General features: G+C 43.2%; 1 protein-coding gene across 13 annotated transcripts in view; it reads right to left on the bottom strand.

Moving 5' to 3' along the window:
• The window catches only part of CIT (citron rho-interacting serine/threonine kinase), a 111273-nt gene that overhangs the window by 34322 nt on the left and 58748 nt on the right, over positions 1 to 18203 (bottom strand). For 10 of the 13 annotated variants that reach the window (XM_083417524.1, XM_083417527.1, XM_083417525.1 and 7 more), the window contains 3 exons: positions 15235 to 15288; positions 8495 to 8692; positions 4269 to 4462 (listed from right to left, as the gene is read on the bottom strand). In XM_083417524.1, the coding sequence (XP_083273650.1) occupies positions 4269 to 4462; positions 8495 to 8692; positions 15235 to 15288 (446 nt within the window). The remainder of the gene's footprint in view (positions 1 to 4268; positions 4463 to 8494; positions 8693 to 15234; positions 15289 to 18203) is intronic. The other 3 variants (XM_083417528.1, XM_083417526.1, XM_083417517.1) reach the window with 1 other exon arrangement.

The following is an 18203-nucleotide window of genomic DNA, read 5'->3' as shown; positions in this document are numbered from 1 at the left end:
AAACATAACTTATCCACACCTGCTGTGCTGAGAGAGATCCAAGTTGCCACAGTGAGAATCTGGAATCAAAGCCTAGCGCCATATGGCAGTACAGAAGAAGACAGTTGGCAAATCACCAGAGTGGCCGTTTTCCAACTCCACATCCCTTGTATAAGCATAAAAAGGGACCTGTAACTCAGTATAATCCATATTAAAACTAGGGCAGGCCTGGACTTTAATCTTTGTCCCCAGCTTTCATGGCCCCCGCTCGTGAGCTGTGGAAGTAGAGATGTGAGTGGGGATGACTTCCTGGATGCCTGCTGCTGGTTGCCATTTTTATTGCCTCAGAACAATGAGTTGTGTTGCAATATCTCTCTGAGAGACATTTGGGGGAAATAAACACGTTGGCCAGCAAAAGGAAGAAGACTGTAGCACTGCCTTCCTCCCCCAAAAGGTGAAAGTTTCCCCACACTTTCATCAGAACCCTCCTTCTGAACTCAGGCTGGTCTTTTGGCATTTCAAAGCCCTAGTTAAAAGATTCCTAGCTTGCAGCTCTGTACATCAATTTGGATTTCACCCAAAGGAAATTGGAAGCTAATGGGAATATTTAAGCTCAACGTGCTTAAGCATAACAAGTCCTCAACCAGTAGTCAGGCCACCATTATGGACCAGTTGTCCCACTCGCTGGATCATCACCTTGTCGTGGTGAGTGGGCTTGCATGTTCCTATGACCCTTGTGAGTGAAGCCATTGGAAATCTCGTACTCCCAGCAGGGTCACCCAAGACAGTAAGGTCAAAGGGAAGGAGCTAGACAAAGAATGATCCAAGAAGTCCTCAACGGCAGAACAGGAGGATGATAACAAGTGGTATGTTACTACAGCTGTGAAGGTGGATGAAGGCTGCAGCAGATAAGAATCTACCGGTTTGTCGTGACTACTTCATGCCATCGGAGCAGAGCCCTACTGCGAAGCCTATGAATTGGTCGGCGTGCATCTACACACATAAAACAAATTCACACACAGGCGTCTTCCAAAAACCCAACCCAAACCCCAAAAGTCCTAATATGCTCCACGATGGCTAATACGCTCCACGATGGCTATCAAGATTATACCTCAACACAGGCTTCAAGGAAGGAAACCAAGGCACAAAATGAACACTCAAGCCCTTCAAGATCCCTTAAGCGGGACTGCTTCCAAACGACTCTTAAGGACCATCTGCTTTCAGAATTCCCTGATAACATCGAGGAACACTGGACCAGGCTAAAAACATCCATTATTGCAGTCTGTGAACAAACTATTGGATACCAAACCAAGAAACACCAGGACTTGTTTGATGAGAATGACAGTTAGATTGGACGCATGATTGACAAGAAAAGGAAGGCCTTTCAGATCTGGCAAAGAGATAGAAACTGTGCCACTAAGAAAAAAAACCTATGCCAACGCTAAGGCTGAGGTTCAAAAAAGAACCAGAGAACTAAAAAACACCTGGGGGATAAAAAAAGCTCAAGAGATCCAGCACTTAGCCAACACTCATGATGCACAGAGTTTCTTTCAAGCCACAAAGACCATCTATGGGCCAATAAATCATGACATATGCCCCCTACGCTCAGCAGACGGTACCACACTTCTAAAAGATAAAGAAGCTATTGCACTGTGCTGGAAAGAACACTACCAACATCTCCTTAACTGCAACTCCCCTGTAGCTGCTGAGGTCCTCTCACAAATTCTGCAAAAACAAGTTAGAGAAGAGCTTGCAGTATCTCCAAATCTGGGAGAGTTGTGTACAGCTATTAACCAAATGAAAAACAACAAAGCCAGTGGACCTGATGGGATACCTGTCAAAATCTTCAAAGTGGGTGGAATTGAACTTACACAAGAACTTCACAAGCTCATCAAAAAAATCTGGGAAAGAGAAGAAATCCCAGCAGACTTTAGGGATGCCAAAATTATCAATCTCTTTTAAAAAGGTGACAGAACTGATTGTGGAAACTATCGAGGCATCGCTCTATTAGCTGCGGCCACCAAAATTCTTCCAGGGATCTTAGCAAACTGTCTCGTAACAATATCCGAGGTGACCCTTCCTGAATCCCAAAATGGTTTTAGGCCTTCTGGGGGACAGTGGACATGATTTTCACCGCTCGACAGCTTCAAGAAAAATGCAGAGAGCAAAACCAATCCCTGTATATGGCATTTATTGACCTGACTAAGGCTTTCGACACTGTAAATCGTAATGCCCTGTGGACTGTTCTTCTGAAAATTGGCTGCCCAGATAAATATATAATCATCATTCGGCTCCTCCATGATAATATGAGAGCAACAATCGCAGATAACAATGGTTCTCAAAGTGAACCGTTCACAGTGGGATCAGGTGTTAAACAGGGTTGTGTTATTGCCCCAACTCTATTCATTATGTTCATTGCCATGATCCTACACTTTGTCGAAAGGAAACAACCCACCGGAGTAGAAATCATATATTGAACAGATGGAAAGCTCTTCAATCTGAGCAGGCTGAAAGCAAAGAGTAAGGTTACCATAACTTCCATCACAGAGGTTCAGTATGCTGATGAGAACGTAGTGTGTGCACACTCAGAGGATGACCTCCAAACCATCCTAAATATCTTTGCAGAAGCTTACGAAAAGCTCAGCCTATCACTCAACATCCAAAAAATCAAAGTGCTGCACCAACAAGTACAAAATAACCCCTCTGCAGCACCACAAATCAATGGTGTAACGTTGGAAAATGTCGATCACTTCTCTTACCTAGGCAGTTATCTTTCCACAAGGGCCAACATTGATGCCAAAATCCAGCATCGCCTGAGCTCTGCGAGTGCAGCTTTCTCCCGATTGAAGTGCAGAGTGTTTGAGGACTGGGACATTTGCAGGGAAACCAAAATGCTTGTTTACAAAGCTATTGTACTACCAACCTTACTATATGCTTGTGAAACATGGACCACTTATAAACGCCATCTCCATTCCTCAAAAGATTCCATCAACAGTGTCTCCAAAAAATCTTACACATCACTTGGGAAGATAGGTGAACTAATATCAGTGTACTGGAAGAAGCAAAGATCACCAGTGTTGAAGCAATGATTCTTCAACATCAACTTCGTTGGACTGGTCATGTTGTGCGGATGCCTGATTATCGTCTTCCAAAGCAACTACTCTATTCCGAACTTAAAAATGGAAAGCGTAATGCTGGTAGTCAACAAAAGAGGTTTAAAGACTGTCTCAAGGCAAATCTTTAAAAATGTAGTATAAACACTGACAACTGGGAAACACTGGCCTGCGAGCGCTCTAGTTGGAGAACAGCCTTTACCAAAGGGGTCATGGGCTTTGAAGACACTCGAACTCAGGATGCAAGGGAGAAACGTGCTAAGAGGAAGGCTCGCTTGGCAAATCCACACCGTGATCAACTCCTGCCCAGAAACCAATGTCCCCACTGTGGAAAGACATGTGGATCCAGAACTGGCCTCCACAGTCACTTACGGACTCATTGTTAAAACCGTGTTTATGGAAGACAATCTTACTCGGCTACGAGTGATCACCAAAGAAGAAGATGGACCAGTTGTCGTTTTAAGAGGGTTCCAAAGGCAGCCCCCCCCCCCAGCACATTGAGGAACTGTAACCTGGATGTTGATAAGGCATGGATGATGGCAGCCAAATCATTTTGTCCCCAAGGGGATGTAGTGCACCAGCTATGTTTCTTCTGCACCATCAGCTGTAGGTGCCACCTGAACATCTGACTGTTGAGTCTGTTCCAGCAGCAAATTCCTGGTTGAGACCTTGTGAAGATTCTGTCCCCAATGGCAGAGGCAGAACCAAATAGTTAAGGATGTCAAATGAAGAGGAAGGCAAGCCCTTGGACACCACTTCCTGCTCCTAAAATTAGAGCAATCTGCATGTGGCTGCTTGTTCTGGGACAGAACCTCAGAGCTGGCAATACTTCTAAGTACCAGTTGCTGGAAGCCACAAGAGGGGAAAGTGGTCCTGCTTGCCAGTTTCCCACAGGCATCTGGCTGACCACTGTCAGGACAGGATGCTGGTTTAGATGGGTCACTGACCTGATCCAGCAGGTTATGTTCCTCCTCAACCCTGTACAGTCGTACCTTGTCCAACACAACTTCCGTGGCTTCTGATCAGCTGCAGGAGGTTCCTGCAGCCTAACATTTTGGAAGTTGAACAGATTTCTGGAACAGATTCCGTTCGACTTCCGAAGTGCCACTGTATTTACTTATTGCTTTATATAATGCAGAGCTCTCCAACGAAGTGTGCAGAAACAAAAGTCCATACCTGCTTTGTTTCTCTGTATCCAACATTCTCTGCAGCTCTCGAACCCGACATTCGAACTGGGTCTTCTCGTCCCCCAGAACACTCCGCCAAGCCTCCCATTGGCGCTCCTTCTCAAGCAGTTCGTCATTCAGAGCCTCCAGATCCATCACTTGCTCTTCAAGCATCGTGCAGGTTGTCTTTAAGGCCTCCATCGTCTAAAAACAAAGCCTTTCATTACTTTTCGAATCTCTGCCTCTGAACCACTGCAAAAATAAGCCTCCTTCATGATGGCGTTCTAGAGCGAAACCTTCCTAGATCAAGAAATATGTTTATATATACACAGTCCAAGCGTCTCCAAGTATAATACATGAACACAGACAGACAGTTCGGCTGGTCGTGCTCACTCTTGTCCTCGGCCCAGAGGCAGCTAAAACAAAGGAAAAGGAAGGATCAGGGCTATGGGGGCTGGTGCTGTTCTTCAAGGTCAAACCAAGAAGGGGTACCATGAGAACAAGTAAAACAGACTACAGTTGTACCTTGGTTCTCGAACAGAATGTATTCCAGGAGTCTGTTCGACTCTCGGAACCGTTTGAAAACCAAGGTGCGGCTTCTGATTGACTGCAGGAGTGTCCTTCAGCCAATAGGAAGCCGCACCGGACGTTCGGCTTCTGAAAATCGTTCAAAATCCAGAACACTCACTTCTGGGTTTCGAACGTTTGGGAGCCGATTTGTTCAGGAGCCAAGACGTTTGAGATCCAAGGTATGACTGCAATAGGAAGTGGTCCAGAATGGAGCAACGGATGCAGCTGTACCCCTGACTTCCAGGGGTGGGGTGGGAATCTGACCTAACTGAACTGAGACTATTTGTTGGTAAATATTTCTATTGAATAGTTTTCTGAACAGAAAAACAACAAAAAGCAGAATCACAGTACTTTTACTGTAATGGTGTTCACTGTGACGTCCCATTGATTAACTCAGAAGAGAAACTTTAATTTTGAGACTTCTGCAAAAGAAAGAGAGGGCTCGCAGGCAAATGTCTGTTCCCTTTTTGCCTGAAAAAATGACATAAAACACACCCAGCGTGCTCTTCCTGCAGCTCTATGTGGCATAGAACTATGGTAGTGGTGTGGCCAATGTGCCTTTCAAGGAAATGCCTACCCCAACTGGCTTCTTGTTGGAAATCCCCTTTAAGGTAAAGGTAAAGGGACCCCTGACCATTAGGGCCAGTCGTGGCAGACTCTGGGGTTGCGGCGCTCATCTCGTTTTATTGGCCGAGGAAGCCGGCGTACAGCTTCCGGGTCATGTGGCCAGCATGACTAAGCCACTTCTGGAGAACCAGAGCAGTGCACGGAAATGCCGTTTACCTTCCCGCTGGAGTGGTACCTATTTATCTACTTGCACTCTGATGTGCTTTCGAACTGCTAGGTTGGCAGGAGCAGGGACCGAGCAACGGGAGCTCACCCCGTTGTGGGGATTCAAACCGCCAACCTTCTGATCGGCAAGTCCTAGGCTCTGTGGTTTAACCCACAGCACCACCTGCGTCCCTTGTGGAAATCCCCTTTAGTTAATTTATTTTCTGCCCTTCCTTCCAAAGGAGCCCTAGGCAACAGACACAGAAGTGATAAAACATTTAAAACACATTTGAGGGAATTCCAATATAGATGCAGACAAAGAAAGACCTGTGCTTAAAAAGCTTGTGAGAACAGGAAGGTCTTCAAAAGACAGTGCCTGATATTTAATGGGAGGGAATTCCAAAAGGGAGGGGCCACCACACTAAAGGCCTGTCCTCTTGATAAGGCCCTCACTTGCAGATCACAGTGATCAGTTGGGTATTTAAGGAATGATTTTTCAGGTATCTCTGATAAGCTTCAGAGAAACTGCAGAATCCTCCAGAAGTACGTACAAAAAACCATTTGTGTTGTGCCGTATAATCTTTACTGCTCTGACATCAAATATGGTCGTTATTTTAAGTCAAAAAACTCCATGAAATTGTATCTGTTTTCTGCCCTTCAGTTAAAACCAGGGATCAGGTTGGTTTATAAACAAATTGGCAAAAATATAGCAAGCGATAAAACAAGAAACACATTAAAGCAAACAACCCGACACCAAAATCCCACCAGCAATTTCAAAGCCTGGTTTGAAAAAATGAAAAGCACAACAAGCAAGCCCCCTGGGGGAGAAAATTTTTCAAGTGTGTAGAACTGAGTGGTGTGGTGGTGTGAAGACAAATGCTTGAATAGGCTAAATGGCTCCCCTTCAGTGCCTTCCTCTGACCCTAAGGCTGAGGAAACAGGAACATGAGATGGTGACCTATGTCAATGGGAACATGTCTCCTTGTGGCAGGCTCTTGTGCTTACGGATGAAATCTCTTGTGTTCATTAGCAATGTCTCATACATATTTCTTTTCCATTCAGTTTTACTGCGTATAAAGTCTACTGCCATTCAGACAGTTGACTAGACAACTTGCTGTTGACTCTAAGTGATGTTCCGCTATCAGTTTGCCACATGCCTTAATAGCGGCCGGCAACATTTTGGATGCCCCTCCTGTATCTTTCTGGGTAAGGTTCAGATTATGGATAAATAAAAGCTTCAAGACAACCACTTTAGAAGTTAATATTTTTTAAAAAATAAAAACCAGATTTTCAAATACCCCTCAATAGAACAGATGTGTGAAATTCACCAAGCAAAGAGGCTCAGTAAAATCTTGCCGCCATCAAGATTAGTAAATAAGGTGTTCACTCTCTGGCTCCCCCCCCCCCCCATGACAGTACTTACTGGTACAGAGTACTGGCATCTCGCTTTTTGCTGCCTATGGCAGTCGTTTTGTGCTGGCACCAATGGCACTTTTATCAATGTATGTGTACCAGCACCTCGTTTTTTCACTTACAAAAGCACTATACCGTATATAAAACTGTCTCGGTTAATTAGGTGAAAGATTAAATCAAGCCAAAGTCAGGACACCATGACCTGTGATTTAAGCGAAATATTTACTTCTTGTTAGCTAGAAACTTTGCACATGCTCAAAATAATGGTATAGTGAAGGGAACTGCTACTTTGTATGCAAACCCATTACAACTTTAAAAGGTAAAAAAAATCAACTGGAAAAAGAGGAAGTCGGGCAAGATTAGATGGCAAGGACAGTGCTTGCCATCAAGCAACCCCTCTGGAAAGCTTCTAGTCTCTGCCTTCATGTTGACCAGCCCCAAACCTGCCTAGTTCTGTGTAGTACTTGACTGCTGTATCCCACACTGTGAAATGCTGTATCAATAAAACAAGAGTTTTGTCTTAGCAGATTCCATCTGTTCCATTGTCTGAAAAGATATGTTCTCCAAATTATACAGATAATTTGTATTCTTATATAGTAGTTATAGCTTAGATAATTTGTATTTTTGTGTTTTGCACGTTTGCATGTACATTTGCTTTAACAACAATGCTTTTTATATCATTTCATTGTCACTTCGATTCCTGTGACTTCGTCCTTTGGATACTGTAATGGTTCTAGGGGTTGCTCGTGCGTAAGCCGGTGCAAACACCTGGCTGGGTTGCCTGAGTGAACCTTTTCTGTCCAGACAGCCACTCACCCGTGGCTGTCTCAATTGCTGGCAGAATCTGTCAGTGGGTGTTTCTTAAACTTCTTCCAGCAAAGAAGCTCTTTGACGCCTAGTCTCCTCCTACTCTCTCTGTGCGAAAGCCTTCTGCGCAAGGAGGGCGTAGGCAGTGGAGGACCCCCTACTCTCTCTGCTGGTCCCCGGCAAGGAGTCATGGGACCGCCTCACCGCTTCCCCCATCTGCCCCTCTTTTCCACTGGTGCTACGCTGATTCTCTTCCCCAGAAGATGGGTTGCCTCTCCCAATCCCGCGACGCTCTCCGGAATCCCTCTAGATTTTGCTCTCTCCCTCTGGCACTGATGGCAGTTCCCTGACAGATACTTATACTTTTGGGATCCCCCTCCTCTGTTTTCCTCTCCCCTGACCCTATATTTTGGTCACATATTTGGTCTACACTCCAGTCCAACAGGCAATTCTTTAGGTTACTCTGCTTCTGTTGTCCAATTCTGGCACAATCTGATTCAGGATTGTGTGCATTTAATTGTGAGACAAGAGCTGGTGAAAAGAGAGTCCTGACCCTGAGGAGGAGGCAAACCATCAAAGCCCTACAAAGACCTCCAGTGACTGAATATTTAGTATCACACTTAGACAAAAGCCTTGAGAAAGTTGGACTTTACAACGCAAATTCTGAACACCTACTTGCTTCTGGCTGGTCAGCTGCATCTCTCGCTCCGTGATCTCACGACGGAGGTGGTCTACCTCGCTTCGCAGCTGCACGACCTCATCATTTGCCCCCGAAGCCTCATCTAGTTGTTTGGACAGGAAGAAATTCTGGTTGTTCAGCTCAGCGTTGTCCTCACTCAACTGATTCAGCTGCTCTTCCAAGTCTGTAATCACCTAAATAAAAATAATAAGCCAGAGAACCTAAGATAAATGGGGACTAAGGAAAAAAGGTTAATAAGGCCAAGATTCTTAAGTTAAATGGGGACTAGCCAAGTCTTTTTTGAAAGTCAAACTTCAAACCCTAAAGAATGGGTTTCTGTAAAGCTCAGTATACAGTCTTGTAGGCTGATACATACCTAACAGATACACACTTTGAAAATCTGGGGACTTCAGGGAGAGGAACACAGCAGACTGAACATCTTCTGCCGGCAAGTTGCTGATGTGAGATAATTAAGACAAATCTTGGCTATTGAATTCACTCTGGAGATGAGTGAACAGGGGATTAACCTCTGATGCTCTGATAAAGCCATGAGCACATTGCCAAAAGATTGTCGTGCAACTGATTGTACAAGAGCCAGCTGTTGCACAAGCTTCTGCTAGCACAACTGTTGCGTTCGATTCCTTTGTTGCGCAACCTTTAAACTCTGCTGTCTGCTAGCACAAGAGCTCTTGCACCAGCAAACAAGAGAATGTCGGATACAGCCCTAAACGGCTGCGTCTAAAAACATCAAGTAGAGGATTTTTCACCAAGTAAAAATTGCTCATACTAAGTCTGCACCTACCCAGTTTTAAGCTGATGTAACTCAACTTGCTTCACTATTGAGCATCACCACACTGTTCAGGTTCATACTTCTTGGCTTTAGGAACATCCATTCTTCCCTTGGGCAACTTTTAAACTTTGTCATCTGCTAGCACAAGGGATCTCACCCTAGCAGACAGAGAACGTTGGATACGGACCTTTGTCGTCAGAAGAGCTAAGCTTAACTCAGCCTTAAGGTACAAAATACATTGCATTGTGAATTTTTTGTGTCCTATGGCATGACTTTGAGAGCGCATCGTTGTGGCAAAATCCAGGAACTGGGAGTCCACAGTTAATGGTCTTCTCCCCAAACTTGCTGCATGGTGATAAAAGGGCATAAGCAGATTGGTTTCTCTCTCCAAACCTTACACTATGCTATCTGAGGAAAGGTGATGCTAGCTTTCAAAAGAGAGATTTTCATAATACCCAACAGAGAGAGCTCTTTGAAGAGAGGTGCATTATCTGGAATGCCACTCTCTTAAAGCGTGTTGAAAAAAGAAAACCAAGCAGAACTTGCAAACCACTAGAAAAAGCCACACACACTGATTTAACAAAGACTGGATTTCTAATGTCAGCAGAGTTAAGGACAGCAAGATGAAACGTGAGGGAAAATGTTTGGCAGCACAACAGATTATAAGAGGAAAGTCAATATCAGCGTTAAAATAAGAGATAAGAACCAGGCAACAATGCTTTTGTGCAAGCAAGTGATGTCCACTATTTTAAGCAGTACTGTAGCAATCTGGAAACATCAGCAAAGTGCTGAATTCAACTATCCCATGTTAGTACACAGCTATATTGGGACAGGGGTTGGGGAGAGAGAGACAGAAACCAAACAAAAAACACAGAAAGTCACAGTAACTCTGGAATAAGAAAAGCGTGGCTTTCTTTTAACACCTGCTCACACTATTCCACTACAGAAAGAGGCAACACTCGCTATAACCACGGGAACAGATTAAAAAAAACTGTTCTAAAAGACACTGGCCACCTACTAGTCTTCTAAAGCACAACCGCAGCAATTTTTTAAAATTCTTTTTTGGAAGTGAAGTTTAAGGGAAAGAGTTTAAGGGGGAGAGAGATAGAAGAAAATGAAGAGGAAAGAAAGAAGTGAGGGTGGGAATATTTAACAGGAACGTATGCCCCATATTACCACTTAAATGTGGACCTCCTCCATTTTAAAAAGCAGACAATCCCTTTTCTTATGTGTAACTTAAAGCACACTACTAATGTTGCACAACAAAAAAGGTATAGTAGAATAGGTATGGGTGGAAATTTTGTTCTTTAGAAAACATATAACGCTGATAATATCTTCCAACTAGTGGTTTGGAAAAGTTGCTGGGAGAGGATATGGGGCAGCAGCGGGTGGGGGGGAGAAATTAGGGGAAAGTGCTTCTTTAGCGTTGTAAACGAATACTGGTTTGGACCGAAGGTCTTCATCACAGGGTAAAAGGGTCTGTACGTTTTATCCTGGTGCACTTGCTTGAGCTGTTTGAAATAGGATCCCACAAGAATACCCTTTGCTCCCAAAGAGGACGTTTAATCTAATCTCACAAAATAAATTACTGATTTCTAGTACCATCCAGGAGGACTTCTTCCCCTCTTCTCTTTTTAAGAGGAAGGTGTCTGCGTTAAAACAAAATCACTGTGGAGTACAAGGCTTTCTCTTCTAGATATTTTGATCCAGGAATAGTCAACATGGTGCCCTCTAGGTGCTGCTGAACTACAACTCCCATCATCCCTGATCATTAGCCAATGCTGGCTGGGGCTGGTAGCAGTTTTAGCCCATTAAATCTGGCAGGCACGATGTTACCTAATCCTGTCCTAGTCCTTGTGACTTATCAAAGGTTAGGTGAGCAGTTGATTAAATAGGGTGTTGGGGATTTCTGTTAACATATTACACACATAACTCTGAAACATCAGGCCAAGAATATTCTTTTATCATGACCAACAGTGGCACAGAGCACTTGCTTCCTTTACAAATGTTCCTTTATACGTGGACCCAGATTTTATTCAGTTTCTAAATAGCGTGGACTAAAAGAAAACATGAATAAGTGTTGGCAGATCTCTCATCATGCTGCTACTAGCTAAGAAGGAATTTAAAGAACCTAAAACAATATGTTGAAAATCACTCTGAATGCACTGGAACTCATTTAACTAGCAAAGTAGACATCAGAAAGAAGGCATACAAAAGGAAGCACTTCCTATTTCAATGTATAATCAATTATGAAACTCATTGCCACAGGAAGTTGTCATGGCAACTAGCCCCTGTGCATATATCTAACAGTGGCTCAATCAGGTATGATAAATAAAATGGATTATATTGAGGTGACATGACCCCAATTAGCAAGGTGTGCAGAGGACAAAAGCAGCAATGTATCACTTCCATCCTGATATCTTCTTTTTGAGTTTCTCTGTGCTGTTTGGGCTGATCTCTACTGTAGACAATTGCTAGATTAAGTGGGCCATTGGTCTGATCCACCAAGAAAAGACTTTGGGTAAAAATTCTTGTCCACTGACTCATCCCCCAAACCCTTCCCTTGACAGATAGTTAATAAAGGCATTTCCCATGTGCATCATAACTACAAGTGCATAACGATCCATACTTTACAGTGCAAGACAAAACACCATGACTCTGCTCAGAAGCAACAGTAATCCAAGTGAGCCCAGACCAGGGAGCACACATACCATCAGATCCTCAAAGAACCACCAATGGTCTGATGGAACTGTTGGGGCAGCTTCTTCCACACCTGCTCTGCAGCCTGGAGAGGCCTGAGTAAAGGCAGGAGCGAGGGAGCACAGATACAATACTTACATACATACATTCCAATACAGGCTGGAAAAGATCCCTACTTAAAATGCTTGTTGGAAGGAGGGTGTCAGTAGGCACTGAAAAGACAACAGAGACGGCGCCTGCCAAGGGGAGGGGATTCCAAAGGGCAGGTATCGCAGCAGGTGGTCGACTATATAAAAGGTGTGAATCAATTATTTCGGGTATGCCCCCGTTTCCTCCTGTCTCCTGGGAATAAGCATGACAACAGACATATTGCACCCTTTGCTTGAGGATGAAGCATAAAAACAGTCTAGGAGTCTTGATGCAGTATGGTCTCTATATACATAAACAGCAAAATATGGTAGCACAAACCATTCATCTTTTCCAAACTCCAAACAACCCTTGGCTTGTCCATCTAATTCCTTCATCTAGGAAAGCAACTGCAATATGCAGCTTCCAGTTCTCCATCAAGAATCATCACAGATGGGATCTGGAAGCAAAACCTCCAGTATCAAGGCACCAAAAGCTTAGGCACAAGAGATAAAACAGTGAGGGCCTAACTGGAAGACTATGCTCCAACTTCCTAAGGAAGCAACCCACACACAGTTGTCTATTAGCCGAGCTGATGCAAAGAAGCAATTGCTTATATGGCTGAAATGAGCATAGACCAAAAGCGATGAAAGAGATGTTTGGGTTTATGAGAAGTCATGGCAAACTCCTTAGCTTTCCATGTTTGTATTTTCAATTTTTACACGTGCGCCTCTATCCTATTTCTGAACTTGGCAGACTGCGCATGAATAAAACGAAGAGACACTTAGTGGGGTTGCAGACTGTTTTGAATTTGAATAAAAAATTGCACGCAATGGATCGACAGAAAAAAAAAGTTGTCCCTCCAGCACAAAGGAAACCACACCAATTTCAGCTGCAGCTTGGGTTTCCCATTTACGCAAAACAAGCATGTACACCCAAGCTGAAGCTCACAGGGAGAGGAGAAAATGCTGGTTGCTTGGGGAAATGTTTAATACAGTCCCAAGAGGTTTTGGGATATAGTCCTTCTTCAGGGGCAGGTTTAAAGAAGCAATTCTCATCAAGTATGCGAAATGACAAACGAATTACTATAGTGGTACAGGCACTCTTGATGAGATCTGTTATTTGAAACCTCATTTTTCCTATCACGTGAACAACATAACCCTTAAAACCTCCAGAAGTCTTCTCAACCTTCTTGGAAAACTCAGGGGAACATGAAGGAGGCTCCCAGAGAAATCCCAGAAACGGCAACTTATTTGGTGACTATTCCACAATACAACAGAAAATCAACTTGCATTAAAGAAAACGCCCAATTTCTTCCAACAGGCTTTCATTTTCATGTCCTTTTTGCTCCTCCTCCAGGGTTCTTTGATCCAGGTCCAGGGTTCTTTGGTGATTATTAGCAGCAGGGAATGGATTTTTAACACACACACACCCCGTTCCTTGATTATTTTTTTAAAGAAAAAGCAACATGGCTTTGCTACAAAAACAAAGCCTTCAACCTCTAGCCTTGGCCTCCTCTATGGTGTAAGGTTATGTCTTTCCTTATAAACCAAGGCAGCCTTGGTACCAATGACACTCTGAGTCATTTATTTCACCTTCCCTATTATTTGCCTAACTCCAGTAGCTTCTCTTACTATTGTTACAACGTTATGACTTCTGCATAAGGACACGCAAAACCTATGCAACTATCTAGTTCCCTACAACGAGAACAAAAAAAAGTTTCCATTCATGCTTTTGCTCACAACAGCCCTCCTTCCAAATTCTTCAGCATCTTTAGCGAGGATAACCTCCAACACCTGAAATATACACTAGACAACAAAGCAGCTGAATGTGTGAATGGCAAAGCATTGTATTTGAGGTGATACAGTGATGTGACAGTTCAGTTTGTGGTGTAGTACCTGCAACAGACCCTTCCACAGGTTGAAATCGCCACCTGATGTTGCGGTCATCAAATGATGAATATGCATGCATAAGCCAGCACTTTTTTTGCTAACTTAAAGAACAGCTAAAGGTTACACACAAACTGGTAAGAGATATTTGGAGCCACATGGCTGTAGTATAGCTCTTTCTATCATACTGAATGATGTGTGAAAGGAGATCCTTTGGTGGCATGTATTTTATGAAGAAATCCAGTACATGAAGCAGCCAAGATGATAAAGGAGGGAATCTTCCATTTCTAAAAGCTGCTTAGTTACTACTTTTGGGGTACACTTACCTCTTTTACAGAGAGTGCTTAGCCATAAGTCTTTCCTCCTTTTACTTACTTGCTTTCTGATTTAAAAATCTAAAACACTAGAGACATTTCAGCTCCTAAAAAATATTTATTTCAAGGCAGACTACTTTGGATCTGTATCTTGAAGGCAAACTACGAGGAAAATTCTATGTGTGTGTGTGTGTGTGTGTGTGTGTGTTGTTCAATATCACAAAATGTAGAGGTCTTGAAAAGCAGCCAAGGAGCCTTCAGAGGCTCACCAAAATGCTGATGGCAGGAAAAGGAAACTGAAAACAATAATCTACATGCATGGTTCTGTGGGAAACTTTAGGGCTACTTCACGTTACACACCTCAGTAATGGAAAATAAGACTACATGCAACAATTGCTCAATCTGTTTATTGGCACACCATGTCACACTTCAAATGTGACAAGTGTACGTACTTTTTCTTACATACAGATGAAATACTGCCACTGCTGCAGCCTACAAGTCATTTGGTAGTCAGGCTACATATTGGGAACATTTGAGCCTAGCTAAATGCCCTCCTTTGTCTTCCATCCTACTGTACTATGATAGTTCCCTTCACCTGTAAGGGGGGAAATGTTATCTCTATATATACATCACTTGTTGCAGCTGCTACACCATTCTTATTAGCTGCACTACAATGAGATTTCATACTGGCTTCTTCAAAAACTTGAGAAACACTGTCAATTTTAAATCAGGATAAAATCTCTAAGCTGAGATTCACCTGAGATCTAAAGAAGCAATCCAATCAGTCTTGGTCCTGCTAACTCCTTGAAAGCAAAAGGCCATGTCATGAACCCTTGTCTTCAAGGAGCAAAATTAGATTGTTTTCCTTCCTTCTCCTTAATTTCAAAATAATTCAATGATCCGTATTTAATACTCACTGTGCAGCTATTACGAAGGGCTTCAAATTTACGCTGGATTTCATCTCTATGAGCCTAAAGGAGGTAAGAAGTTGATCATCAATTTTTTCATACATTACTTTTAGAATCCAACAGCTGTTTTCTTTCTTTCTAAATGAACTGCAGAACAATCTACCAGCAAGCAAAGTTAAAAAGGCAGATGCTGCAGGCTATGAATGCTACCAGGACAAAAGAACCAAACGTTGTGTCGACTTAAGGCATCCTCATGCTTCCATGTTCTCAGCTACTGGAGCTAAATGTACAACTGAATGCACTGCTTCGTGGCAAATGCCAAAATATTCCTTTTCAACGGCCTTCAGAAGGTAGTTGCCATTTAATAAGAGTTTTGAAATGGTTTGCCTCGTGTTTTTTATTTCCACATCTGAGCTACTACTTCATGGGATTTAAAAATAAATAAATAAAATAAATCCTACACATGTATTTAAGAGTCCACACACAAACACAAAGTGTTAGAAAAGCCTATCATGGAGATTAGGCAAACTTACCAAGCAATTCAGCCACACAACCACAAGCCTAACAAGCAGCCTGATGCCTTCCCCAAGGAGTGACGAAACCAACTAATAATTTTATGCTTATTATTGCTTGGATCATGGAAGTCTAACATTCAAAGACATGAAGCATTTAGATTCAAGACAACTGCGAAAAGGCATGCACCGTTTTAAGTGTTTTTGCAAGCAAAGTGTGACACAAAGACAAAGCTCATCTTCCAGCCACTGGACCCTCTCCCATCAGTCCGATTGAGGCAGTCTCAAGCCGCAGCAAAGGGACTCTCAGGTCACTGGTTGCTCATTGGACATTTCTTCTTTATTCAAGCCAACCCATTCATTCCCAAGACACCCAAGGCGGAAAAGCTGCTCAACCCAAGTCTGAAGTGAATGACTAGAAAATGAACTTTTTCTTCCACCAATCAGCTGAAAGAGGCTCAAACGAGACCCCCCCTCCCCCCTTCCCAGCATTCCACTAGATTTAATACCCAATTCTTAATGGGGTGTTTGAATCATTAGACTGAAACAGGAGCTCTTTTGAGGAAATGCAGGTTGCTATTTTAGTGCTAGGTAAAATCATCTCATACAGCATGCCCCTGTTTCTATTGGCCCAAAAGCCAAATATTCCACATTTCCGTATCTGCACTGGAAAAGATCGGATAGAGAAGCAGAGCAGTGGCCAACCTTTTGCAAGTGTGTCAGAAGTCCAACGTACAAGACATTGCCATTCTAACAGGCACTACAGCGCATGTGTAGATCTCTCCCACCACCCTCCAAAAAACGAAGAAACCATTGGGCTAGGTTTTGCCTCGCATCCACTGAGCCAGAGAGCAGGCAGCAGCACAGCATGGCAGAGGTTGGCACTATGGGCGTTTCCAAGCCGCACTGTGACCCTTTCCCATGGAAAGCTTCCTTATAGATTTGTCCAACTGGCCCAGCATTTTCTACTCTGAGCATCAGCGTCTCTCTGGAGCCCCAAGTTCCATTAGTTTGGGAGCAGGCAATGCAATTATAGATTCTAGGTAACTTTGGACAATCGCATTACAGAAAGCATTACAGTACAACCACCCATGTGAAAAGTCACCCTATGCTCTCTAGCATGACCCACGGAGCCTTGGGCTTCAGTCCAGGAGTGTCACAAACTCCTAGTGCCTGTGCCACTTATGGCACCCATGCCTCAGGTTGACCACTCATGGGATAGAGCACGGCATTCATTACTCACAAGTTTCCTGCGCTAGTATAGTTGCATTTCCTAATGGTTAGCACTCAGCTTATGTGCATCTCTGAACGCAGAAGAGGTTGGGCTTTCCTTCCCCAGGATACCAATACCACAAGCAATACATGCACAGGTCTACTGCTTAATCCCTCAAGCCCCAAGGTACAGCTGCAAAAGCGGTTAAAGGGGTCCCTAATGAAAGACACTGTTCCTTTCATTAGCATCCACTGAGACACAAGCCCACTTCCAGCACTGCTGGATGCACGAAGCCACAGCTGGCAGCCAAAGCAGGAGTTAATAATCTCTACCACCCAACAATTTGGCAAACCTTAAAGTGAAGATCCGGCTTCATAAAGCACATAGTTGTTTATTTGGGTTTCTGTTTTTGTTTTGCAAGGGCAAGATCTTTTTTTAAAAAATCAGTAGCATATAGTATACATTTAGGTTCAGTTCAGGGGAGGGGATAAAAAAATGAAAGAGTACCTTAATGAAGGATTCACTATTTCTGCATAGTAAGATATACAACTGACACCTTTGTTAGGGAACAAGTATAAGGCAACATTTATTTCACCAGCCTCCTTTAAAAACGGGGCAGCACAGCAGCATGAAACTACAATATTAAAGAGAATCCTCACCCACCCAAACAAAATCTCGGTACTTCTGTGAAAAAAGGGACACAAATCCACAGGAATGATGGTTCTGAAACATCAGTTACTTACCTGTAACCAGCCTTTTTCAAAGTTAAATCTGACCATTAATTTATATATACATGGGTAGAATGTCACCAAACTTTCATGAAAATAAAGACGTTGTACTTCAATAATATGCTGTATTTGGAGGCTGAGGAATCTATGCCCTATACTGGATTATCTCAAGGGAAATCCACATGAAGCTGCCACCAATTCTTAGAGCTACTGCCCTTTCGGGGGTTGAATAGGGTTACAGAGGGATTCTTTTGTCGCACTTCTTGCCTCTAAACCAGGATATTTCAATGCCAGTGCTGTACAATCCTAAAGTAGTTATGAAAGGCAGAGCATTTGGTGTTTCAGAATCCAAGGAATGCTGGATAAGAGCAGGCCCCAGCTTGAGTTCAGTGTTAGTTTATATTCTTATATCAAGGCATGATTCAGAGCACAGAGAAGAAGTCTACTGCAGGCATTTCTTCCCCCTTTCAGAAGCCTTGATCATTCACTCTCCTACCTTTTCCTTCTACAGCTTCATGACAGCAT

Source organism: Podarcis tiliguerta (genome assembly GCF_965153285.1).
Source record: "Podarcis tiliguerta genome assembly, chromosome: 16".
NCBI lineage: Eukaryota > Metazoa > Chordata > Lepidosauria > Squamata > Lacertidae > Podarcis > Podarcis tiliguerta.
This window is presented reverse-complemented; position numbering and strand designations above follow the sequence as displayed.